This window comes from Schistocerca serialis, chromosome 1 (genome assembly GCF_023864345.2).
Source record: "Schistocerca serialis cubense isolate TAMUIC-IGC-003099 chromosome 1, iqSchSeri2.2, whole genome shotgun sequence".
NCBI classification, from domain to species: Eukaryota; Metazoa; Arthropoda; class Insecta; order Orthoptera; family Acrididae; genus Schistocerca; species Schistocerca serialis.
The window spans coordinates 694,171,330-694,197,729 of NC_064638.1; the positions used below are offsets into that span (position 1 = coordinate 694,171,330).

Sequence of the window (26,400 nt, forward strand, 5' to 3'; positions counted from 1 at the left end):
CTGCAAACGTGGAGAAAACGCAGAACAGTGCATTAACTATAAATGATTGAGATTACTGATTGGTGTTAACTGAATGGTACAAGCTAGTAACATTAAGGATACTCGGTGTAAAAGACCACAATATGAACAGAGGGATACTGGAACAAGATTGGAAGACCAAGAACAAAGTGCTCGGATCAAAAAAGGTGCGAGACAGGCAGTCTTTCACCCTTATTATTCAATCTATACATAGAAGAAGCAGTCACAGTAATAAAAGGAAGTTTCAAGAGTGCGACTGAAGTTCTGAGTGAAGGTATATCAATGACAAGATTGGCTGATGACGTTGATATCCTCAGTGAAGTGAAGAAGAATTACAGAATCCATTGAATGGAATGAAAAGTCTAATGAGTACATAATATGGATAAAGATTAAAACGAAGGAAGATGAAATATATTAGAAGTAGCAGAAAAGAGAAACTTAACATTAACATTTGTGATCTCGAAGTAGACGGAGTTACGGAATTCTGCTGCCTTGCAAGCAAAATAACGCGTCGAGCACTTGCCCGCGAAAGGCAAAGGTCCCGAGTTCGAGTTTCGGTCCGGCACACAGTTTTAATCTGCCAGGAAGTTTCATATCAGCGCACATTCCACTGCAGAGTGAAAATCTCATTCTGGAAACATCCCTTAGGCTGTGGCTAAGCCATGTCTCCACAATATCCTTTCTTTCAGGAGTGCTAGTTCTGCAAGGTTCGCAGGAGTGCTTCTGTGAAGTTTGGAAGGTAGGAGATGAGATACTGGCAGAAGTAAAGCTGTGAGGACGGGGCGTGAGTCGTGCTTGGGTAGCTCAGTTGGTAGAGACCTTGCCCGCGAAAGGCAAAGGTCCCGAGTTCGAGACTCGGTCCGGCACACAGTTTTAATCTGCCAGGAAGTTTCAAAATAACTGATGGCGAACAAAGCATTGAGGATATAACAAGCAGACTAGCACAGGCAAAGAGGGAATCCCTGGCCAAGAAAATTCTACTCTTATGGAACATAGACCTCACTTTGAGAAAGAAATTTCAGAGAAAGTACGTTTGGAATACAGCATTCTATAGTAGTGAATCACTGACTGTGAGAAAGTAGGAACAGTAGAGAATCGCATGGTTTGACATATGAAAAGTACTGACAAGAAGAAGGGACTGAATAATGAGACGCATGTTCAGACGTATGTACACCATTGCCTCAGATGCTGGGGATGAGAAACCCCAACTACATCAGACAACAAGACAGCAAGAATTTCGTAATCGGGGAAATTTAATCCATGGTACTAGAGGGAGCTGTAGAGAGTAAAAAACTGTAGGGGAAGACAGAGATTGAATTACATCCAACAAATAATTGAGGACGTTGAGTGCAAGGGCTCTGCATCAAATCAGTCAGAAGACAATTGACAAAATTATGAACGAATGAGATAGTTTGACTGAGAAAGAATGCTGTTTTTGAAATGAGCATGTCACACAAACACATTTCAACTAGTAAGGGCCTTGTAATAGACCAAGAAATTTGACTACTGAGCGCATTACCATTTCCCTGATATTATGGTAATGCACCATCACCTTTGTGCGAACTCGACGACGAAATTCCACAAAATATGCTGAACTTTCACTTATGTCGATGCGCTCGATGTTATCTGTATTGGTTTAGTCCGGTGATATGTACGTCATTGCATCAGATGCTTGGGATAACAAACCCGAACTGCATCAGACAACAAGACAACACGAATTTCGTAATCGAGAAAATTTAATGAATTCTGACGACTCTCACTTGAGACTTTCCTGTGGTTTTAGGCGTCGCTGAGGTATCCACAATCCGGTTCCTACAACGATGAGTGACGTGTGGAAAAATAGACTCTAAGGTGAAAATAAACGAACCGCTATGAACGAATCATCCGAATGAGGCCGAAATGGGTGGATGTGATGTTCATGTACAAATGAGTGATGAAAATGTTAGAAAAATTCGATGATATATTGAAGAGAAAGAGATTCACTAACTGAGCACGTCAATAACGCGTTGGTCCATCTTCAGCAAATATAAAAAAAAGTTGTTCGCCTTGGTATTAGTTAAATGTCCACCTGAGGGTAATGGTGTCAAATTCTTTCGCACTGGCGCCTTAGATAATCAAAATCCCGTATGTTTCGAAGGTCCTGCCCCTAACGTTCTGAACTGGTGAGAGATGCGAGACCTTACTGGCCAAGATTGTGTCTGGTAAGGACGAAGACATGCAGCATAAACTCTCGCAGTGAGCGGGCTGCCATTATCCTACTGAAAGGAAAGGCCAGGATTGCTTACCATGAAGGTCAACAAAACGGGGCGTAGAATATCGTCGATATATCGTTGTTCTGCAGGGGTGCCGTGGATGAAAACAAAAGGGTCCTGCTATGAAAGAAATGGCGTCCTAGACCATCACTACTTAGTGGGCGACAGTGATTTTGATATTCCACCTCTATCAGGGGCATCTACAGACACTTTTCGTTGGTCATCTGGGCTCAGTTCGTAGCCGGGCTCATGACTGCAGACAATTCTACTCCACTAAAAGAGATTCCAGGTCGAAGACGTGTCTGGAGACGCCCCAGAGAGCAGTGTGATACCAACCGGACTGTTGGCTGCCACAGGGCCCTACAACCAGGAATGATGGTCTGGGATGCCACTTCATTTCATAGCAGGATCCCTTTGGTTGTCATACGCGGCACCATTACAGTACGGCCATAAGTCGACGATATTCCCCGCCCAGTTTCGTTGCCCTTCATGGCAAGCTGTCCTAATCTCACGGTTCAGTCAGATAACGCCCGCCGGAACACGGCCAGCGAGGACGATGGATCTCCCTCTAATAGAGAACATTTTGTACATTGTGGGCATCCCGGGATTTTGAAGATATAACGTGCCAGATGGACAGAATTTGGCATGACATTCCTTGGGTGGACATCCTACAACTCTATTGATCAATGCTAAGCCAAATAACGGCTTGTATAGGGCCCGGAGGTGGACCAAGGTGTTACTGACTTGCTCAATTTGTGGAATTCCTTGTCTTGAGTAAATCATCCGGTTTTTCTGTGATTTTAACCATTTTCTTGTCTGTAATTTTACGTCACATCCGCCGATTTTATATCTGTCGAACAAATCCTTCGTGGTGCGTAGTTTTTTTTTATCTGAGATTTACAGCGCATTTGTATAAAACGTTTAGCTTGATACCTTCGTAGTGTGAGCTATGTGAACATTAAAATTTCTACAGGCATTTGAATAGCATGCGAATGTCAAGCATTAGAGACAGAGGTATGGCTCCTCTTGCTCAAATCTCCGAATACCGTATAGCAGCAGAATTAGGACCCGTTACATGTTGTAAGTAACCTAATGAGTGAGGACAGCCTCAATAATAATGAATGTATGGGTGAGTTGGTGGAGATCGAGACATTACTCCTCATTCAGGTTATTTAATGTGTCAGTTCGAGAATGCGCGTCAAATGTGGACAGACTGATTTGAAGAAAGATGACTGCCACGGCTTTCTTGGCCTGACATGTGACCCAGTGAACACGTGTGTAATATTTTCACGGTTCGCCAGAATCCACTGCTAATGCTTAGTGTACCGCATATGAGGTGCTGTTCCGCAGGAACTTCTCCAGTACCTCATTGAGCCCTAGGTTCGGCGTCTAGAAGCTCGAATTATAGGACGTGGAAGAGAACATGTTCAGTTCTGTAATCATAATCGTTTGCGAACTGTCACGTTCCTAATGTGTAGCATAAACGGTCACCCATCCCTGCTGATGTTGCAAATTCCACGACTGGTAGCGTACGGCAACAATACGTACTCGAACGCGAGTAAAGTGAACACATCGCCAGGTGAGGAGCGATCGCCTGTGGCGGGTGCGCTCTACGCCCCTGGGCCGCATTGGTTAATGGACCGGAAGGGAGCGCCTCTCACGTGGCCGGCATTTTAAGGACCTGCGCGAGTCTGCCCAGCGAGGAATTTTCCGCCGAAGTCGCCAGCCTCACTTCATTGCGCTGACCGGAGCAGAAAATACTTACTGCACTACGAATGCTGCTACGGCGTTGTTGAAATTTTCTAAAACTTGGTCTCGAGGCAAAAGTTTTTCTCTCAGCACTGCAAACTTTTTCAACTCAGTTGACACCAGGGAATATACAGTAAACACATTTAATGCATATTTGATAGTATAATTTATAAAGTACACAAATGTTTCCGTGAATTCGAGGTTACTGACTATGACAATGGTACAGACGGGAGACACAGCAAAGAGACACAAAGCAATTGCTACAAAATCTCAGTGGTGAACGCAATATTGATGTCCTTTGAGATGCGTCACATGCCAATAAGATACTGCCTTTGGAAACACAGTGATCATCTTTTAAATAATTTCTTTGAAACGTATGTATCATTTACTGGTGACACAAGTGAACAAGTGGTATCGTTACACGTTTCGAGTTAACGGAGTCATCTGTCCTACTTCTAGTGCACGCCTAGAGTAGTCACACCAGAAGTTGTGTTTTTTTTCCAGTTTTCGCATTTAATTTTACATTGTGAATATTCTTAATCTTAAACTGTCTGTTTAAGAGTTATCAACTTTATATTAACTTGTCTTTTTACCTCGTTCCACATACGCCTAGAAATGTAAACGTTATATCGATATCTGTTTTTTAACATTATTTTTAATTTGCTAAAACATGGATATATCGAAAATATCGATGTTTTGGACTTTCATTATATCGCCTTCGTCGTTACCTGTCAGGTGGTTTTTCAACAGTCAGTGTACTGATATCAGTTATCGTACATCCCAGTATGTTTCAGTCGGCATCAGCGACCAAGACTACGGTCCTCGTTATTAAGTGTGCCTTATCAATAAAAGCACGAGCACAGCTTTTGAGGACCTTCATAAAAAAAAAAAAAACGATTACTCATTTAGGGGAATCCAATGAAAGGTTGGGCAACTTCAATATTTAGATGAGCCTCTCTAATCTTGTTGTGTTTATTGTAAGTGCTGCCTGGTGTGCAGTAAGCTATAGTATCTGAAGCGTCGCAATCGTCTTACACTTAGCGATTTTTAAGATGCAAAACCGCATTTCCATTTCACCGTCGTCGTCATGTTTTTGCTCCGATGTCTCGCAGTGGCTTGGAAGGATTTGGAATCGAACGATATACGTAGATTTGTAATGAATTTGTAACTGATGGACAGATGTATTCCAAAACTCCGAAAGTATCTATGATTCGCGCTTTATCTACACAATATTGCACTATAATGGAGTTTTTGTAAAAATTGGAACGCTGGTTCTATAGCTGAAGAGAAAGTCTGGAGGCTTCCTATTTGTTACCAGTTTGACTTGCAGGTAACTATAGAAAAGTATTATACAGAGATATTATCAGAAATGAAATCTGATGTTGTTGTAGATTGTAGTATATCGAAGACTCTGTGGATAACTAACCTGTAACTCTGAGTCTGCAAGCGAAAGCGTAAGAAAAATACCTAATGGAGTAAGAAGTACTCTGTTTTTATCTTATCGATGTGCACATATTTAAATACCGTTAAAAGTTGGAATGCGTGATGAAATTTGGTAAAAACAGGGAACGTAAACCACAAAGCTCTCATTGGAAAACTTGGTCCATAGGCGCAGGTTCTCACTGTAAGCATAAAAAAATGTTAACCCTATTAAGACACAGTATTTCGGAAAGACACATCAGCAATACCCAACTTCAGTTCCATCTCCTTATGCTAATTTTTTCCTTTTTCATTTTGAATTTTCGTAAACTATCAAAGCCGTAATCACTCAACTAAAAACACAAAGTAGAGTACAACAGAAAAATGATTTACTGCAGCATTCATTCACAAATCAAACAATATAGCGTCGTGAGATGATTTTAAGTTTATGTTGCGTTCTAGAAAATGTGTATTGAGATGTCAATATAAGGCGCTACTACTAAGTGTGTTACGAACTATTAATGAATATCAGACGGCATACTATAAAGAGAATTATTTACTAGACTACTTTTTGCAAATAAAGAAGCTAATACAACTGATACTCTTATCAATGAGTGAAACAAGAAACTGTATCACTAATATTTGAAAGTAACAAACACTAGGCGTACTGTTAACAAACGAACATTAATAAAAAAAAATTTAAATAATGTTTTGTGCCTCTAAAGAGCTCAGAGACACAAGGTAGGCTGTATTATTAAAGTCCGGTGGATTTTTATTGAAGAAATTAGATATAATCATGGCTACCCCGATTAAATTTCCTTGTTATAGTTATTCTGTAGTGCTCCATAGGTCACTACTCCGATACCAATTTGTATGTGCAATTCGTTTGGCTTCTCGTGAGATTTTATGAGAAAGACTCTTGATGCTTCTGTTTCTTTATTTCGGATGCTTTCCGGGGTAGACCATATTATGCATATATTACTACAATTACCTGTCAACGGAGGCAAACTGATCTAACAGAGACATTTTTATTCGGATGGATGAAGACACAAGGCTGCATTATTTGAAAATTGCCTATGCCGGGAGAAACTCAGACCTAACTTTACTAATAGTCGTTACTGTCACTGTTGCATAACCTTGTAACGCCGGAAATGCATATCCTCATATTTCCATCTATTGTACTATACTTTTTTCCTTGTTTTGTTACCGCAAGATATGACATTTCTGTCTCTTTACATATTGTAATTGCTTTACTGTTTGGATATATATATATTTATGCACTTATGTCGATGTATAATTGGTTTGTTTCGTAAATATTATTTGTATTTTTACGCTGGGTCTTGCCTAGGGAAAACTGCTATCGAACGATTACGTCGATAGGTCGTGTGAAGAATCAAAGTGTGTAGGATCTTTGGTAGTGTTAACTCTGCCGCGTGGAGCGCGGGCAGAACAATGAGAGTCTGGCGGGAGTAGCGAGTGGAGCAGGTGTTGTGTGACGCTCCCGCGAGTTGCCGCGCTTTCGGGGTTTGGCAGCATGTAATTGCGCTCGACTCGCGATGATAGTTTCTGACATGGTGTCGCGGACGGGAAGCATTAGCTGGCGCACATCAAGAGCCCGTTTCGCCTGGTGACCGTGTCGAGAAGAAGGCGCGCCAACATCCAGCTTCTGCAACAGCGACGGCCGACAATGAGTGACTGTCGCCACTTCCTCGATCGACGGCTTCAAACCTTCAATCAACCAACAAGGAAGACTAAAAGCACGTAAAGTTTCAGAACTGTATGGCAGACCTCAGCTTTTCAAATTGTTCCATTTGCCTCGCAAAATTACAGCAACTTAGCATGAACCTTTGTTGCTCATTGTCCCAATTGCATTGCCAAGCAGGGTCCCTTCCTTTTCCGAAATGAACCCGAGTGTCGTTGAAATTCAAACGCCAGCATTAAAATAATATAATTAGATTTCACTGCTTTAATTTCAAAGTTCAGCTGGCTACAATATTTAGATTGCACAAGCACAAATTAAGAGTGCGAGTTTTGTTAGCATATTTTAGCTTACCTGTGACTGCAGCTCAGCTTGGTACGTACTAAATTTTACTATTGTTAATTGTTCAGAATCGTTTAATTCAAGTTCAAAGTTAAATCTCTTCTTTCTAAATTGCGTAGATTCAAGTAGCTTTAGAAATGATTGTTGAGGTAGTCCAAGACTAACCGTATTTTACTGGATTTCGATGTGCTTCAGAAAGAAAGCTTCTTATTAATTTCAGTCACTAAATTAATTTTCGATTTTCCGGTTTAATTAATTCTTTTGCTAAATTAAGTCAGAGTGTAGCGAAATTTATTACTTCTGACAAACTTTCAGTTTTCACACTACACGTGTCAACCTTCAGTTGCCACGCTTCTAGTGCTAATTATATGTGTAATAACCTTTCTTTTTCAGTTACTATAGTAATTGTCCTTAGGACTGGCGACCGTGATTTCCCCCAAATCTCAAATATCTAATTACCGCTAGTTAATTGTTAACGTAACGGCTGCACATTTACTTTCTTTATTAACTTTACCCCTTTTCAAAATTGATTTCCACCAGTTTCATTTGCATTTTTCCTTTCATTAAGATGTAACCCTTTCCTCCCTCTTTACCGATAGATTAACTTCGGTGACGATTGCTTTTCCCAAATTTCCATTAGGTACACGCGGTTTAATTTTTCACTGTCTTTAAGGTCGATGAGTGAGGGGGGAGGTTACACGTGGCGACCTGGTGACAGGACAATCTTCAAATTTGAGGTTGTTCTGGACTCGAAATTTGCATTGTACAAATCTCGTAACAAAGTACTGGTTACGAAATGGTCGATACGTCAGCGAGAATATTCGTGTGAGGAATCCTAATTAGAGTTGAGATTTTGCATTTATATTGAAAATTATTAAAATGAGTGAAGGCAACAATTGCCAAAATTTGGTAGACTTGAATACGGAACAATCGGTCGAACAGTGGGAAACGCGCACCACGGTACCCATTGTTCAGGGGCAGGCGGCTAGCATGAAAGACGCGACCGCCGAAACGCAACAAAGAGCAGAAATGGAATTCCAAACTTTAGAAAATGTTTCGGAATCAGAAGTGAAAATCAAATCTGAATCCCTTGATGACGAATACGGGGGGACAATTAAAGAGGAAGCCGCTACGGAAGTAAAACCGGTAGTTTCCGGGAATTTAACTGATTTATTGAACGTTTTGATTAACGAAATCAAGAGTCAATCGGTCAAGCAAGAAGCTCAGTCTGAAAAATTTGAACGGATGCTAGACAATCAGAACAAAGCTATTAACGTTGTTAACAACATTATTGGAGTTGTTAACACAAAAGTTGATAAAATCAAAGAAGATATAGTTGTAATTAATACCGAAATCGGTAATCTTAAACAGGAAATGATAGGCGTTCAGGCGGAAATTGCGAGCATAAATACTCGTTTTTATTCCGAAATTAGCAGAATCGAGAAAAGTGTAGGAGTATCAGTTGCTCCGACCATCGAGAAAAAGGTGACGGAACAAATTCAATTAGTGAAAAAAGAGGATCAAAAGAAGGTGGAAACTTTAAAGGCTTTAGTATCCGAAGTAGATACCAAAGTGACGAAGCAGGCTAATACCTGCGAAGAGAAAAAAAGGGAAGTGGAAACGCTTGCGACAACCACTTGCCAAGTGATTACGAGGGTGTCGGAATTAGAAAGGAAACTTGACGAAAAACAGAGCTATGTGCCAATCTGTGCACACAGTTCGGAATTGTTGACGAAAGAGGAGCGGTTCGACCCCTTGAAAAAAGGCGGTATACACGCGACGGATTTCATTAAGAATTGTGAAAGAGTTTTACCCAGATCATGGACTAATGAGAGAAAAATTAATGCGATTATTGATGTGTTGGCTGGTGATGCCAAGCGTTGGGGCTTAAACCTCAACATTACGAACCTGACTTTTGACGAATTTAAAAATTTGTTTCTGGCTGAATACTGGTCAGAGCAAAAACAGCAAAGTGTCTGGCGCGAATTTGTCGTATCGAGGCCTTTCGATGCGAATTCGCGCGGTTCGATGAAGGAGTTTTGTGAGGGCTGGATCCGCAAGTTGGAATACTTGCGTGATCGCCGCACGGAATCCGAAATAGTCTGGGAACTCTACAAAAAGCTTCCAGATGATACAAAACGCTACGTAGGGAGCAATCACAGGACAATCAATGATTTCCTGGGAAGAGTTGAGGACGAGGACTATTGGCGCAATAATCGCGACAGTGGTAGAGGCCGTGGTAACAACAACGGGTACCACAGCAACGATAACCATGGGAATAATGTATACCGCAACCATGGCAGCAATAACAATAATGGTTCGGATCGTAATAACAATCGGTACAATGCAAATAATAACAGGAATGACGGAAACCAGTATCATACTAACGTGATACGGGCTTCACAGAATAGTAATAACGCCAGAGGGTGTGATCAGCCGCCTCAGCAGCATCCGGGGAGCGTATCTGCTGGGACGAGACAGGGAAACCATTAGCCGCGCCGGTGAGGGGCCGACCGGACGTGGAGAAATTTTGGCGGCCCAATAACAGGAGAAAACCCAGGTGTCGTCGTTATGAAAATTCCGTATGGAATAATCAACGGCGGGAGAGTGTGCCAGTATTAGGAGAAAGGAGTGCGCCCACAAGTAGTAGATCAGCTGTATACACGGCAGTAGAAGGTACATTCACTGTCAGTGAGAACAATTTAAGTAGTGTTCCGGAAATCGATTATAAGGTGCCAGCTGTAATACCCACAGCGGAACTGGAGATTGAGTTTAAGAATGATTCGCAATTGTTGAGAGAAGATCAGATGTCGGATAACACGTCCGTCATCGAGCGAGGGGATGCAGAGAGGGATGAGGTCTGGTTAAGGCAGTTCGGTCGCTTATACGACGAACTAAGAGATTATAGGGGCCTGTACGGGAGAAGTGTTTATGGGGAGCGCGGGCAGGATTTGCCGCGTCTCGTCCCGCAGGAAGATAGTGATTGTGAAGTGATAGAAAGTTCTGGCCCTAACCGGCAGACTTTACTAGAAATAGTTGATGTTAAGGGGGAGCACGAGCAAGATGCGTCGTGCTTCGTCCCGCAAGAGTTGGATGTTGAAGTAGTAACGGAAAGTTCTGGCCCTGATCGGCAGACCTTACCGAAAGTTTCAGTGGTAGAAGTAGCTGACCCATCCGACGCAAACCTCCAGTTTAAACATTGCGAAAGTATTAAGGAGAAAGATAGCGAAAATTTTAGTGATAGCCGGACACGATTGGTAGAAAACCACGTAGATTACAGTGTGTATGAGGTTAGAGCTGACGTTATACGGTCAGACGATAACAGTGTGGGTTGCGCAGATCTAGAGGAAGTAATTGCAGATACTACTGGGCACATTTCTCCAGGTAGATTGGCAGATGAGATCAATCTGGCTAAAGAGGAATCAACGAAGGTGACAATTAGTGAATTGATAGCAAAGCAACACTCGCTAGTTGACGAGTTACAGGAAAAGGTTTCGGTATTGGAGGTGAAGCTACAGACAAAGCCTCAGGACAAACGTGTTGAAATTAAAACTGTATGTGAACAGAGGCTGAAAAAGCCGCCAGATAAGCCGAATTTAGGATCAAAGCCGGATGGTTTTTTCTGGAATGACCTGGATATAGACGAGGATTTACTGTGGGAAAATAAAGAAACAGTCGAGGACAAGTGTAGACAGATAGTAGTGTCTGTTAATATGCACGACCTACAACTAAACGTGTTGATTGACACCGGTGCAGAATTGAGTGTTGTATCTGGGAAAATATTTGAGTTACTGAAAGACAGACCTGGCATCGTAGTTATGCCAGTAACAGGAGTGAAAATTATCGGTGCTACTGGGAAGGCCAGTAAACCGGTCACAAAACAGATTTTTGTCAACTTCGAGATACGTGGGGCACGATTTGAACAAGAGTTTGTCGTCGTGCCAGACTTAACTACGGAAGTAATTATCGGGTTAGATTGGCTATTAAAGTACCGTGCAGTGATTAACTGCGAAAGCAAAACTTTGACATGTGTGTCACTAGATAAAACAATGGTAGTTGGTTTTGACGAGGCAGGAGACGGTGTGCATAGGCAATACCAGCCTATACACATTGTTAACTGGCCGGATGACATTGACGTAGGAATGAGTTTAAACTGCCGTAACATGAGGAATTTCGGCATTGACAAAAGTGTAGAAAGTGAATTGGAAGAGATAATCAAATTCCCTCCACGGATTAACATTAGTATTGGTGTGAAAAATGATCGTTTGCGAGAAGTAATGAAGCTTAAAGCCGATGCTCGCATACGTCGTCATGACGCTAAAGCGCGTTTTGCTAAGTTTGCAATCGGAGACTTAGTACTTGTAAAAGCTCATGAGAAATCGAGCGAGTTAGAAGATTTAAGGATGTGCCATGTTGCGATGCTTTTGCCTGACCTAGAGATCATTAAAGAACTTGTAATTAACAAGTAATTAATTTTGATTAGACGTTTAACCAACTGAAAAATCCAAGCTGCTAGTTTAAGTTTTCAGCTGAGTCACAGTAGATTAAGCAATGTAAATATGATTTTATAACTAGCTGTAAGATTCCATGAATATGTGTTTTACTAGTCATTGCCGATGTACTTAGACGCTGTTTTAAGTTTCAGGCTTATACATGTGTGATGATGGACAGTGTTGAGTTATCCACTGTGATAGTGTTAATGGACTCCTTGAGATTACTCGGGAGTGAGTTTTTCCGAAAGAATTCAGTGAAACGGACGTTCTGGAAATGCCGTTACACAGGCGAGTGAGATCAAGCGTGCCGCACAGGCGGGCGCAACAATACTGGCGAGGCGGTGCCGCTGTCGGCTCTTGTGCCGCTGTCGGCATTCTTTGTACTTGCGAGTACGGAAGGCGGAATTGTTTTTCTTCCCGGACAGATGATGTGAAAGAATTCTGCTGTCAATACTTATGTTTTTTTTCGATCTACTGAATGTTATTTTCTTGTTTAGCATTAAGTGGACTCTCATGGCAAGCGTATTAATTACGAAAAGGTTATATTAAATGTGTATTCTATGTAATTAATAATTAATTTGCGTATTTTGATATACCTGTTTTTATGACCATGTACTCTGATTAATTTTGTAAATAGTATTCCATTTCCTGATACTGCTAGGAATTTAGATTTTTAGAATAGCTAAACCATTTTCTATGTTTTCTATGAATTTTAATATGTTGTCAACCTGTTTTATTTTGATCAAGATGACAGAGTGGAATAAGATTAGGAGTGTCTCCACTCAATTATTATCGTCTAAAAATTGGTTTATGGTTAATTAGGCGAATGCTAAATTTTGTTGATGTTTTGAGCATATGCATTTCCGCTGTTTCTTTTTTGGGACATTTTCTGAGTCTGTTTACGTTACACGAACATCCTCAGACAATGTGGGGCACGTGTAACGCCGGAAATGCATATCCTCATATTTCCATCTATTGTACTATACTTTTTTCCTTGTTTTGTTACCGCAAGATATGACATTTCTGTCTCTTTACATATTGTAATTGCTTTACTGTTTGGATATATATATATTTATGCACTTATGTCGATGTATAATTGGTTTGTTTCGTAAATATTATTTGTATTTTTACGCTGGGTCTTGCCTAGGGAAAACTGCTATCGAACGATTACGTCGATAGGTCGTGTGAAGAATCAAAGTGTGTAGGATCTTTGGTAGTGTTAACTCTGCCGCGTGGAGCGCGGGCAGAACAGTGAGAGTCTGGCGGGAGTAGCGAGTGGAGCAGGTGTTGTGTGACGCTCCCGCGAGTTGCCGCGCTTTCGGGGTTTGGCAGCATGTAATTGCGCTCGACTCGCGATGATAGTTTCTGACATGGTGTCGCGGACGGGAAGCATTAGCTGGCGCACATCAAGAGCCCGTTTCGCCTGGTGACCGTGTCGAGAAGAAGGCGCGCCAACATCCAGCTTCTGCAACAGCGACGGCCGACAATGAGTGACTGTCGCCACTTCCTCGATCGACGGCTTCAAACCTTCAATCAACCAACAAGGAAGACTAAAAGCACGTAAAGTTTCAGAACTGTATGGCAGACCTCAGCTTTTCAAATTGTTCCATTTGCCTCGCAAAATTACAGCAACTTAGCATGAACCTTTGTTGCTCATTGTCCCAATTGCATTGCCAAGCAGGGTCCCTTCCTTTTCCGAAATGAACCCGAGTGTCGTTGAAATTCAAACGCCAGCATTAAAATAATATAATTAGATTTCACTGCTTTAATTTCAAAGTTCAGCTGGCTACAATATTTAGATTGCACAAGCACAAATTAAGAGTGCGAGTTTTGTTAGCATATTTCAGCTTACCTGTGACTGCAGCTCAGCTTGGTACGTACTAAATTTTACTATTGTTAATTGTTCAGAATCGTTTAATTCAAGTTCAAAGTTAAATCTCTTCTTTCTAAATTGCGTAGATTCAAGTAGCTTTAGAAATGATTGTTGAGGTAGTCCAAGACTAACCGTATTTTACTGGATTTCGATGTGCTTCAGAAAGAAAGCTTCTTATTAATTTCAGTCACTAAATTAACTTTCAGTTTTCTGGTTTTATTAATTCTTCTGCTAGATTAAGTCAGAGTGTAGCGAAATTTATTACTTCTGACAAACTTTCAGTTTTCACTACACACGTGTCAACCTTCAGTTGCCACGCTTCTAGTGTTAATTATATGTGTAATAACCTTTCTTTTTCAGTTACTATAGTAATTGTCCTTAGGACTGGCAACCGTGATTTCCCCCAAATCTCAAATATCTAATTACCGCTAGTTAATTGTTAACGTAACGGCCGCACATTTACTTTCTTTATTAACTTTACCCCTTTTTCAAAATTAATTTCCACCAGTTTCATTTGCATTTTTCCTTTCATTTAGATGTAACCCTTTCCTCCCTCTTTGCCGATAGATTAACTTCGGTGACGATTGCTTTTCCCAAATTTCCATTAGGTACACGCGGTTTAATTTTTCACTGTCATTAAGGTCGATAAGTGAGGGGGAGGTTACAACCTGATACCTTTTAATGTGTCTGCAGCGCTAGAGCGAAGCAGTTTAGTTCATTGCATATATCAACTAACAATAATAAACTTCTTCGAGAATATTATTTTGTGTTCTCTCAGAATTTTCAATTAACTATTTCAGCTGTTCTGTTCCAGTATTCATGTATCTTCTCTAGCTGTTACTGAATTTATATTTGGTACTAGGTGAAAATTCTGACGGTGTATCGCATTGTATTAGAACTATGACATACAAGAAGAGCGTCTGACGTTTGTCAAGAAAAAGTACTTCCAAAAACTAGAACCTTTTTTATGTATTCCTCAATCATGCCGTGAGTAGTAATCGGATTGATTTTCCTTATATTACGTACGCATTATTTTGATCAAAACAAGTGATTAAGAAAGCGAGAAGGACAACACGTGAAAATTTTATCAGCAGTGATGTACTCATCGACAATAGCTGTTTATGTTTTGACCAGCGAAAGCAGGTCAGCCATCACTTCACTATTACAGTCGCTCATGTAATTTAACTCGGACTGATTTCGAATTCATTCAGTGCGGAGTTCCTGTTTACAGCTGAAAATTGCGTTCTTCCTAAGGCATCCAATTTGTTCTGTAGATTGGGCTACGGATCTTTCATTAGGTGCGTAACTGCTGTTTACGTCAGCTTGCGATCAATTTCCAGGACTCACTCTTCGTTGGGTAGACTTTATTTCGATTCAGCAATTATGTGGTCCCCTAATGCGGGGTCTTTAGCTTGCTCCAGTTTGAAAGGAGAAAATCAGTTGTAGCGATTCTGATATTGTCATGGAAATATTTTGGCGACAAACGCAAATCAGTGTTTCGGTACCAAATTATCACTTCCTACAGTTTTGTATGAAAACGTCAACAGAGACATCAATCTGAATGTTTACTTCCAAGCTGCGAGACCCTTGAAGCCCTGGATTATTGGTAGAAAACTCTGCTACATGTATTTCCCTTCAACGAAATCCACGTATCCTTAGCAAAGGGCGTAATTACGACTGCGCTTTGAGTTGTCGCGGTGTCACTAACAACTTCGACATCGACGACGTGAATCCTCCAAAGCAAGTCGTCCGCAAGGCGAGAACTAGAGTTCGCTGCACCCAGTCGTGAACCATACGAATATATCAAACTAAAATATGTTTTCTAACTGTCTATTTCGCTACTCAGAACGCAACAGTGCACATGCATCATGCAGCATTGCATGGCATTCCACTTAAATTAAGAAGCAAAATATTTGCTCGTGTCTGAAAGCACTTTGAAATGAATATCGAATATATGTGGCTCTGCGCCTCACTGAGGTCTTCTAAAGTAAATATATTTCTGTGAGATATCTTGCCGTATTTAGAGCTAACTGGGAGTTAACTGGGAGCTAGCAGACAGCATGTTATCAGGACGTAGAGTACCCCAAAGAGACTGAAATAATTTCCTTTTTTCCAAAGGAGTGTAGTACGACCATTACTGCCCATGTTACATGTTAACGGCTTAATAGTCATTGTCGAAAGCTCAGATCAGACGAACCCAAACTGCCGTGTGAGTTAGCTCACTGTTTCCGAGATTCAGGGAGATGCGTCGGCCGCGATTCCAATCCGCGCGGCGGTCTGACGACGCGGACCAGTTTGCCGGCCAGTTTGGATGTAGGTTTTCGGGAGTTTCTCACTCCGATTAGGTGAACACCGGGGCACTACCCACGTATTATTTGCAGAGTATTGTCTCTACTTGGCAGTCTCCGTCTTCCAACCATTCCCACATTTAAAGCAACCAGTATTCGGAAAATGTTTTCCATTTAAAACGTTTCAGTACCTTTGGATAATCTTGCAAGATCGTATTTTAAGCTTATAATCTCCTCACCGGGAAACTACCATAACGGAACGTGTTTACCTTGCACATATGTGACATTAAATGCTTCGCGGTTCTACTCATTCCAGATCGGGACCACACAGTGACAGAAATGTGGATACGTAACTGAGAGTGGCTTTGAATGCTTCCTAGGCTGTCTTTCTCACTTAACCCGCCTTTGCTTTCCGTAACCTACGCCACTTGCCTTGCTCCAGCTATCGAAGTTCTCATCTCTCGACTTCTTGGGTTCAGCAATCAGAAGTCTGTTTGATTTCGTTCCAACTGATCATTAGAGGTGAACAAAGTATAATGTGTGTCCTTTCTGAAAATACGTTGGATAAGAAATAGGTTCTCTTGAGATTGTGTTGAATTTCCATAGTAGCGAAGAAAAGTACTTTCATTAAGTTCATTCTCTCTTCATAGCAACCGGCATAACGCTATCACAAAAGACAATGCTTAGTTCCGTTTATTCACTATAAGCAATGCGCTGATATTATGAATTCTGGCTTGTCGGTATTTAGTAGCGTATTGAAACAGCACGATAACTAATGAGGAAGTATTGAATAGGATTGGGAAGAAGAGACGTTTGTGGCACAACTTGACCAGGAGAAGGGATCGGTTGGTAGGACATGTTCTGAGGCATCAAGGGATCACCAATTTAGTATTGGAGGGCAGCGTGGAGGGTAAAAATCGTAGAGGGAGACCAAGAGATGAATACACTAAGCAGATTCAGTAGGATGTAGGTTGCAGTAGGTACTGGGAGATGAAAAAGCTTGCACAGGATAGAGTAGCATGGAGAGCTGCATCAAACCAGTCTCAGGACTGAAGACCACAACAACAACAACAATAAGTATATTAAGGAATAAAAACTTAAAAGCAGATATAGATAGAGTGTATGAGAGTAGCCTCCTATAGACGTACAGTAACTGTGTAGTATAAGAGTGATGCATTTAATTTGTTCAAAATGTAAAACCTTTTGCCTCGGGCTTGCGTATTTCATGTGCATAAGGAGGAAAAGCAGTAATTACAGTAAAAAATTGAAAACGTGTAAAGAATTACGTCACTTCCATTAACTAGTACAGATCAACACACCTCAAAAGTATGTTTGCAAAACGGATAAATTTTAATGCAAGCAATTGCGTGCTTCAGTTGATTTCGAACAATTTGAGTGTCAAAAACAGGTGTCCAGCGATTACCAGAACAAAAGCATCGAAAATAACAGCCTACAAACGAAAATTGGACTGATAAAAATATTGAATTAATCGCTAATACGTGCCTTTGACACCAAAGGGAAGAGATCCCTCTGAGATTAAAGCTACTTTTACGGCAACGTGATACTGAATTTGGCGTTCTAGATATCGTCCTCACTGAATTTAAATGATTACTTTTCCTGATTTTATCTTGGTACGGCGTAACGCCATAGTAATGACTGACGAATTGGATGAATATTACTTATTGTATTTGTCATTAGACAGTATCTGAAGGGGTCTATTATTTCCTGCTAATGCTTTATCTGTAGTTTTATGTTCCGAGTGAGTGGTGTAATTACATCGAGAAAGATGAAACAAATTTTGCTTGTAAGTAGGTACTTTTTTGAACGTTCAGTTTACAGAAACATCGTTGTATGACACTGTGTGGAAGATGAACTCAGAGCAAAACGGTATTTTTCTGGTGTGTTGTTGTTGTTACGTAAGGCTCGTTAGCAAATAATCGCTTCCCTAGACCACAAGCATTCGCCAAAGCTCTGCACACTTAGATCGTAATTTGTTTTGAGTTGTTACTGTGATCTTAGTGTAATCCATTCGATTTCCCATCACAGGCTACTATTCTCCACCTTTTGATCTCACATAAGCGCATTTAAAAACTCACTCGCTGAACATCTACTGATAGTGTTCATCAAGTCCCTCAGTAGCGTGTAATGAGTCATCTGTACCGTGTTTCATTCTTAAAAAGAATTATAACAAATCATTCACCGCTAGTACACCCGAATACGTTCCTAACCTATCATAAAGTAGTAACCTCGTGAACACCGGTGGTGCAAAGTAGTCTCACCTACTTCTACTGCTTACTACAGAAGCTGGTCCATTGACTGCCACCAAACCAAGTGGTATAGTGGAAAAGACCGTAAATGTCCGTCTCGCCATTCTAGATTACATTTAGTTTTGATTTCACTAAATACATTCAGGCGGGTGCGTGGAACACTTACTTCACTGAGAAGTGCCTAGGCCCGCCCCATACATGTCGGATTTGGCTAAAACTATAATGAACTTGCTGTTGGGTGTATTTTAAACTTTGACCTTCAGTAATGCAGTGAATTTTTGTCGCTCGACTGTAAACAATTGAAACGTAATAAAACTGTTCCGAGTACGGCATGGAAACTTGTTCCACCTGTGCAGCAACTCATTCAAGATCAATAGCTGGAGAATTACGGTCCAATTCTACAAAAGCTTGTAATTTTAAAAGTGCTTTTAACGTAATTCCTTTTGTACTGACATCAAACGTTTCCGGTTCTTAATGCGATTTACCTTATCTGCGCTACTTATACCCCATGCAAAAGGTTCATGCGTCACAGAGACTAAGTTCACAAACACAGAAAGCAAGCATATGTTACAAAAGTGAGAGATCAGTGTAAAGGATTTAAGTAACTCAGAAAACACAGTTTCAAAGGAGTCAGGATTTCAAGCTTTCGTTCCTCATACATTTTCAGATTTACTGTAGGGTGGTACTCATAACGCTTTATTTTCTGACTCAGTTATTGAAATATAAGGAACATGTAAAAATTGACGAAAATTAAGTATCCGGAAGAAATCTCTTACTTACCTTGCTGCACTCTCCTGCGTGGAAACTATGATCGTATTTTTTTAGGGAAGTGTACTGATTAGAAGTCCTGAGGAATATTCTCCTAGCTATCATCCTCCCATCCTCCCCCCCCCCCCCGCACCAACTGTTTTCATTATTTGTGGCTTGATATTGCCAAGTAACGTAGTGATGACCACAGAGAATCATCCACAATGAATGGTCCGTCGTGACTGAAAGCGACCTGAGCTATTCAATACAAGAATAAGCTTACTTCAAAGATACGTATTTCATATGTCCACAGTCTGACCAAAACATTAGGAGACTGATTTTGTTCCTGGGGTACAAGCGACTTCAGAGCAGTAGCTACGCTGGCAGTCTGAACTAACAACTGCAAACAAAGGACTCGCATTCGACCAGTCGTGAGCAGGCAGTGTGAAGTTGTGGACGTGGTACCGTAGTGTGGCAATGTTGTGTAGCAACATGACTTATTCGCTTGATACGGTTGTGGAATAAAACAGACGACCAAATCACAGGTTTAAACCCCGCTACACTGTATCTAAGCATCCACTGGCATAAACATAAGTGAAACGATCGTCAAAGACCATCATAAAGACATCCCAGTTTGCATCATGTAATCTGTGGTATGTCATGGGAGCAGGTAGTGGGACTCTTTATTACACGAGCTGGTTACGTTATCTTTGAAGTAGGCATTATATGGTGTGAAGCGCCAAATATGAAACTTTACCTAAAAAGTGAAGATTGTACTGTAATGTACTTTTAAAAAAATGGAACAACTGGTGTTGTGTACCACATTTTTATATTTATGGTGAAGAACTGTCCTGTTCTTTTTAAACACCTGTGTAAATAAAACTGGAGTGTAGTTGTATATATGGGTAACACTGTAAACATTGTGCACATTGGCTGTTGGCCCTTCTCTTCCTCTCCACCCCCCCCCCCCCCCTCCCAACCGCCCCTCTCCTTTCAACTCATCTGGCCAAGCGGTTCTAGGCGCTGCAGTTTGGAACCGCGCGACCACTACGGTCGCACGTTCGAATCCTGTCTCGGGCATGGATGTGTGTGATGTCCTTAGGTTAGTTACGTTTAAGTAGTTCTAAGTTCTAGGGGACTGATGACCTCAGATGTTGAGTCCCATAGCGCTCAGAGCCATTTGAACCATTTGAATCACCTCATCTACTTAATCTGACTACATCTTTCCTCCCCGCCTATATACATCAATATCTCTCCATCCTTTACTTGTTTAATACCTTTGATCCATACTTGTTAATCCTAATGTGCACCACTGCCTAAATCACTACGCTCTCCTCCACTCCCCCCCCCTCCCACTTTTTTCATCACTTGTGTAGCATTGACGCTTTTATGTAAAGTGTTTTAATCTCCAGTGATGTTTGTGACCATTTATTTTACGCAACTGACCGATTTTTAAACATGATTGTAGTTCATAACAATGTATAACTGCTTATTTTATAACTGACCATGTATCAAATATTTCACTCTCTTGCAACATGTACTGCCATGTATCTTTAATTACAATGGTGTAAGTCGCATTTTTACATGCTCTCTTGGATGTTGGCTCTTCACGCCATGTAAAGTAAACAATGGGATCTTCTGCCCACTTCAAAAGTAATGTAACCAGCTTCTATAATAATGCGTCCCACTACCTACTCCTATAACATCCACAGATTACATTGTGCCAACTGGAATGTCTTTATGATGGTCTTTGACGATAGTTTCTCTTATGTTTATGCCAGTGGCTGCTTAGACACAGTATAGCGAAGTTTAAACCTGTGATTTGGTCTTCTATTTTATTCTACTACCGTAACAAGTGAATAAGTCATGCTAACTGTCAGTACATTAGCCTATTACAGAAGCGTTCTCTCATTTAATTTCGACAAAATTGGTTTATGTAAGCGAAGATACATATTTTGACGACGATTTTTGTTTTAGTCAAATCTAACGGTTGTGATACGTAAGTCAGAGAAGGAATCATGCCGCCCATACATTAATTTAACTGTCTGCCCTGGTATTTTTCTGATAATTGTACTTTTATTGTGTTTTAAGGTGTTACAATTGTAGCACTTGAAAATTGTTGAAAGTGACCTAAGGCCAAAATTTTAATTGTGGGATAAAACATTCTGTACAGTTATATCGTGGTTATATCTTTGAAATGTATTGTATGAGTGTGGCCTCACACCTAAGTAAAACCGCAGTTATTTCTGTTTTCGTTGCGCATTAGGCCCATACAGCGAGAATATATGTGCGCCGCTCTGGCAGGGAACAAGTATAAATCGTTTACTTTTTACACCATATCCCTTCTTCTGTGTTTCTGATACGACGGACAGATGGGAGAGCCTCCCTTTGGGTATTACGTGAAGGCGCGACGTCCCTGTCTGAAACTGTTCTCCCCGCCACGCAGCCCGCGTCGAGCCAGCGAAAGCCGTGCTCGGTTCGTAGACTGGGAGGCGAGAAATCGTGAGGCGCTCACCAGGGTGTGTCAGCGGTCAGACCTACTCTCCTAACACAACTTACTGTTCATCTTGCGGCTACGTGTTCGCCAGTAAATCAACGAAGTGGAGCTCTCTTTTGCTCTACTTCTTATTTAATAACACACAACATCACTATTCCGAAAACGTGCCTACGTGGAAATCCCAGTGTGAGTACGTTGCTAGGAATTCCTCTTCTCAGGACCTGCCGTGCTTGTGAGATTTGTCTAGTGGCACGAGTACGTCGCGATGTTTTCAGTTTAGCCATTCTCATCCCAAGGGCACTTCTAGGGGCATCAAAGTACGTCTTGTTTCACTTGCTCATCCACCCCCGTGAAAGAGTTGTCACTTGAACTGAAGGGGTCTCATCCCTGGAGGTAGAAGTCAGAAACCATCAGACGCTCCTTAAGACTGTTTACGGATAATGAGGTTGTCTATAGGAAAGTATGAACGCTAGAAGACAGGATCGATCTGCAGTTGTCCGTGAACGTAAAAAAAAGGTAGCATATTGCGTATATATAGCAAAAGAAAACCACTACTGTACAACTGCACTATTGATGATAAACTGCTGGAAACAGTAAATACCGTAAAACAGCTAGGAGTAACTATCCGGAGTGACCTTAAGTGGAATGGCCACATAAAACGAATAGTAGGAAAAGGAGATGCCAGACTGAGCTTCACAGGGAAAATCTTAAGGAAATGTAATCATCCACGAAGGAAGTGGCGTCTTGTAGGTGCTAGTTCGACCGATTCTAGAGAGCACTGATAGACAGGATAGGAAAGATGCAAAGAAGAGCGGTGTGTTTCGCCGCGGGATCGTTTATGATGCTGCAGGTGATGATGCTTGGGTTTTGGGGCGCTCAACTGCGCGGGTATCAGCGCCCGTACAAATTCCCAACCTTTGCTCAGTCCAATCTCGCCACTTCCATGAATGGTGATGAAATGATGAGGAAAACACAAACTCCCAGTCATCTCGAGTCGGGATCGTTCAGTCGGCGCGAGAGCGTCAGAAGAACTGTTCAACAAAGTCCAGTGCCAGACGCTACAAGAGAGGCGTTGTGCACCACAGCGAGGTTTACTACTGAAATTTCGAGAGAATACATTCCAGGAAGAGTCGGGAAACATGTTACTTCCTCCCACATACATCTCCGAAATGACCAGGTCAAGAAAATTCGAGAATTAGAGCCAATACAGAGGCTTACCGACAACCATTCTTTTCTCGCGCCATTCGCTAATAGAACAGGGAAGGGGTGTTTAGTTATTGGTACCAGAAGTACCCTCCGCCACACGCCGTTAAGTGGCTCTCGGTGTATGACGTAGTCAACCTTTTACACCTATCTTCCACTTTTGCATCTCTGATAATACTAAAATTTTCTAACCGTCCACCAGTTCCACAGTAGTGGTGATTTACAAAGTAGAGAAGTAACTTTTAAAATTTATGGGTCAGAGTTATAAGTTAAATGCGATGCCTGTACAGACGTTGCTTTCACTGTACGATGAGTGGTGAAGTCAGGATTTTTCCTTCCGCGAGTCTAGAAAAACGTGAGATTTTCTAGACTCACCAGTACTCTCAGGTAGGTACAAAACCAAAGATGAGGCTCAGAAAGCTATTCCTGCAGCCTTTCTCATGAAGAGACACAGGATTTGTGATTGATGTAAAGAATGGCAGCTAAATATAGATAAATGTAAATTAATGCAGATGAATAGGAAAAAGAATCCCGTAATGTTTGAATACTCCATTAGTAGTGTAGCGCTTGACACAGTCACGTCGATTAAACATTTGGGCATAACATTGCAGAGCGATATGAAGTGGGACAAGCATGTAATGGCAGTTGTGGGGAAGGTGGGTAGTCGTCTCCGGTTCATTGGTAGAATTTTGGGAAGATGTGGTTCATCTGTAAAGGAGACCGCTTACAAACCACTAATATGACCTATTCTTGAGAACTGCTCGAGCGTTTGGGATCCCTATCAGGTCGGATTGAGGGAGGACATAGAAGCAATTCAGAGGCGGGCTGCTAGATTTGTTACTGGTAGATTTGATCATCACGCGGGTGATACGGAAATGCTTCAGGAACTCGGGTGGGAGTCTCTGGAGGAAAGGAGGCGTTCTTTTCGTGAATCACTACTGAAGAAATTTAGAGAACCAGCATCTGAGGCTGACTGCAGTACAATTTTACTGCCGCCAACTTACATTTCGCGGAAAGACCACAAAGATAAGATAAGAGAGATTAGGGCTCGTACAGAGGCATGTAGGCAGTCACTTTGCCCTCGCTCTCTTTGGGAGTGGAACAGGGAGAGAAGATGCTAGTTGTGGTACGAGGTACCCTCCACCACGCACCGTATGGTGGATTGCGGACTATGTATGTAGATGTAGAAATACGAAAGCTGGCGTTTTCAATCCTACTCGAACGAAAATCTGTAATTATGTACCACGTAACAGTCACTACTTTCCTCCATCTCTCCGAGAGACGCTTGAAGATTGGACAGAAGCAGCTACTGGCTTTAATGAATGTATTATAGTGAATGAGCGATGTGAGGATTGTTCTCCGTGAGTGTGATAGTCGTAGTTTCATTGAGAGAGGCTGCAGACGCAACGGCTGGCGGTACTCACCGGGCATGGGGTTGTCCTGCGTGGGCTTGGTGAGCGCCACCGTCGTCGTCGTCACCGTCTTGTTCACGTAGCGCACCGTCGACGGGTAGGCTGCAACACAAACAAAACAACCACTCAGGACGGGCCGCTCTCTGCTCTCCGCCGTCTGCTGTCTGCGTTCTCGTGGCGCTCGGCGCTTTGAGGCTTTTGCCTCGAGAGTGCCACCACTTTGCACTTGGCAAATAGTCTTGTGGAGGAGCACACGGAAATGTGTGTGTATACATGTAAGGAAGTGAGGTAAACTTGCACTAAACAAGCCTGGAGAAGAAGTAACGGCAGAGAGGTTTAGCATCTGTTCTGTCACAGGGAACCTCCCATTTAATGAGCTGCCAGAGAGCGATGATGTAGGAGGACCGCGAAGACGTCTTGGCTGCCCTGTGGCGAGATGGTGCTTGCAGGCAGAAGAGCGCACCTTATTACAAAATACGACATTGGCGGAGAGAAAAGCGAGAAGTGTCTCACATTACCGTCCTGCGCCAGCTTAGGCTCAGTATAGCAGCGGTCGCCAGGGATTTCACGTACCCTGGACTTCCCTTACGTAACTACTTAAAAAAATGATGGGCTGTTTGTAGGACTTGAAATTCACAAATATTATGTTGTTAGTTACGATTCTGACATGAAAAACCTCCGTATAGGCTCTTCCTATTCAGAAAGCCTGGAAACTCGACTTTGGTGAAATTAGCCACAATTTATGTAAAATTTTCCTTGAGATTTGTATGACAGCACATATCGCAATCAATATTTTTTATTGACCAGTTTTACTCAAAGTCACAAGAGTAACAGGAAATTACAAAATATTGCAATATGAAATCATAAATAAACATAAAAGAATATGTTCAATTTACATTATGATAACTTACGTTCAAAGTAATTGGCTGATTACGTTCCCGATCTCAGAGATTATGTTGCTCGTATAAAAGTATTTCTAACGTGTATGGACATTTGCATCCAAAGAAAACGAAGTATTTTTTTTTTGAGTGAGTCAAAGTCTCAAAAAATACTCACTAAAACATACTACTTATTTGAATACTTGGTATCTGTTCTTTTGGTCATGTCCGAAACAACAGACACAATGCATTTGTGTAATTGATTCGCCTCGGTGAGCAATGAATCTATAACCTTCACTGCAGATGAACATTTATGTTCGACATCTTGTGGAATTCAAAATTAGCGAGCTTGGAGGACGTAGAAGGGGACTGCAGAGAGGTAGCGTTGGGTGGGAGTGTAAGTCAACCAGGGAGCTTGCCGAAATAGTCCGGCACTGGCGATAAACTCTGTGTCCCGGTGGTGCAGTGGTTATCGCAACTGCCTAGTAAGCGCGAATTCATGGGTTCGAGACCTACTCCAGCACACATTTTCTTTCGTCACTGCTGATTCCAGGTAAAGTCCCGATGTTGCTCGTATCATTAGTTCCTTCTCTTTCCTTTCGTTTCTTTCCCTCTCTCTACAATTAATTTACACAAAATAGAGTGTCATATTTGGAGGCACATGACAGTGGGAGTTACAAATACTACTACACAATCAACTTAATCTCTGACATCGGTAATGCAATCAGCCAACTATATGAACGTATGTTATCGTAATGTAAACTGAATATGTTCTTTCATGTCAATTTAAAATTGCATACTGTAACACACTGTAAACTCCACAGTGTAAATTCCACAGTTTCGGGCGCTGCTCTAGTCAACCGAGCGAAATCGATCAATGAAAAATACTGAGTGCGACTTGTGGCTCTCGTAGAAACTTAATTTCAACAGTAGTTGCTTTCCCTGCTGGCAATGCCTGCTCTTGCTGAATATGTTTTTTCTTTGTTTGGAATAAGAATTTCTTGAAATGTAACCGCAGTTGCGAATACGAAACACCATCAACTGTCTAATGGAATGACGACAACAAAAATCTGTCCCAGAGCGGGACTCGAACGCCAATATTGCCCTTAACGCGCGCGGTCGCCTTAACTGCTTTGGCTATCCGTGCACCACTCGCGGTCATGCCCAAACTTCCATTAGCCATAGTTCATGCGTAATACCCATACCGGAGGGGCATTTTAATTGAAAATCGCTGCCGTGTGTCGGCGGATGTACACGATACGC

At 41.7% G+C, this 26,400-nt stretch overlaps 1 protein-coding gene across 1 annotated transcript in view; it reads right to left on the reverse strand.

Annotated features, from left to right (window-relative positions):
* The window catches only part of LOC126425882 (atrial natriuretic peptide-converting enzyme-like), a 338,406-nt gene that overhangs the window by 244,806 nt on the left and 67,200 nt on the right, over positions 1-26,400 (reverse strand). The window contains 1 exon segment of the mRNA XM_050088318.1: positions 24,272-24,361. Within this exon segment, the coding sequence (XP_049944275.1) occupies positions 24,272-24,361 (90 nt within the window).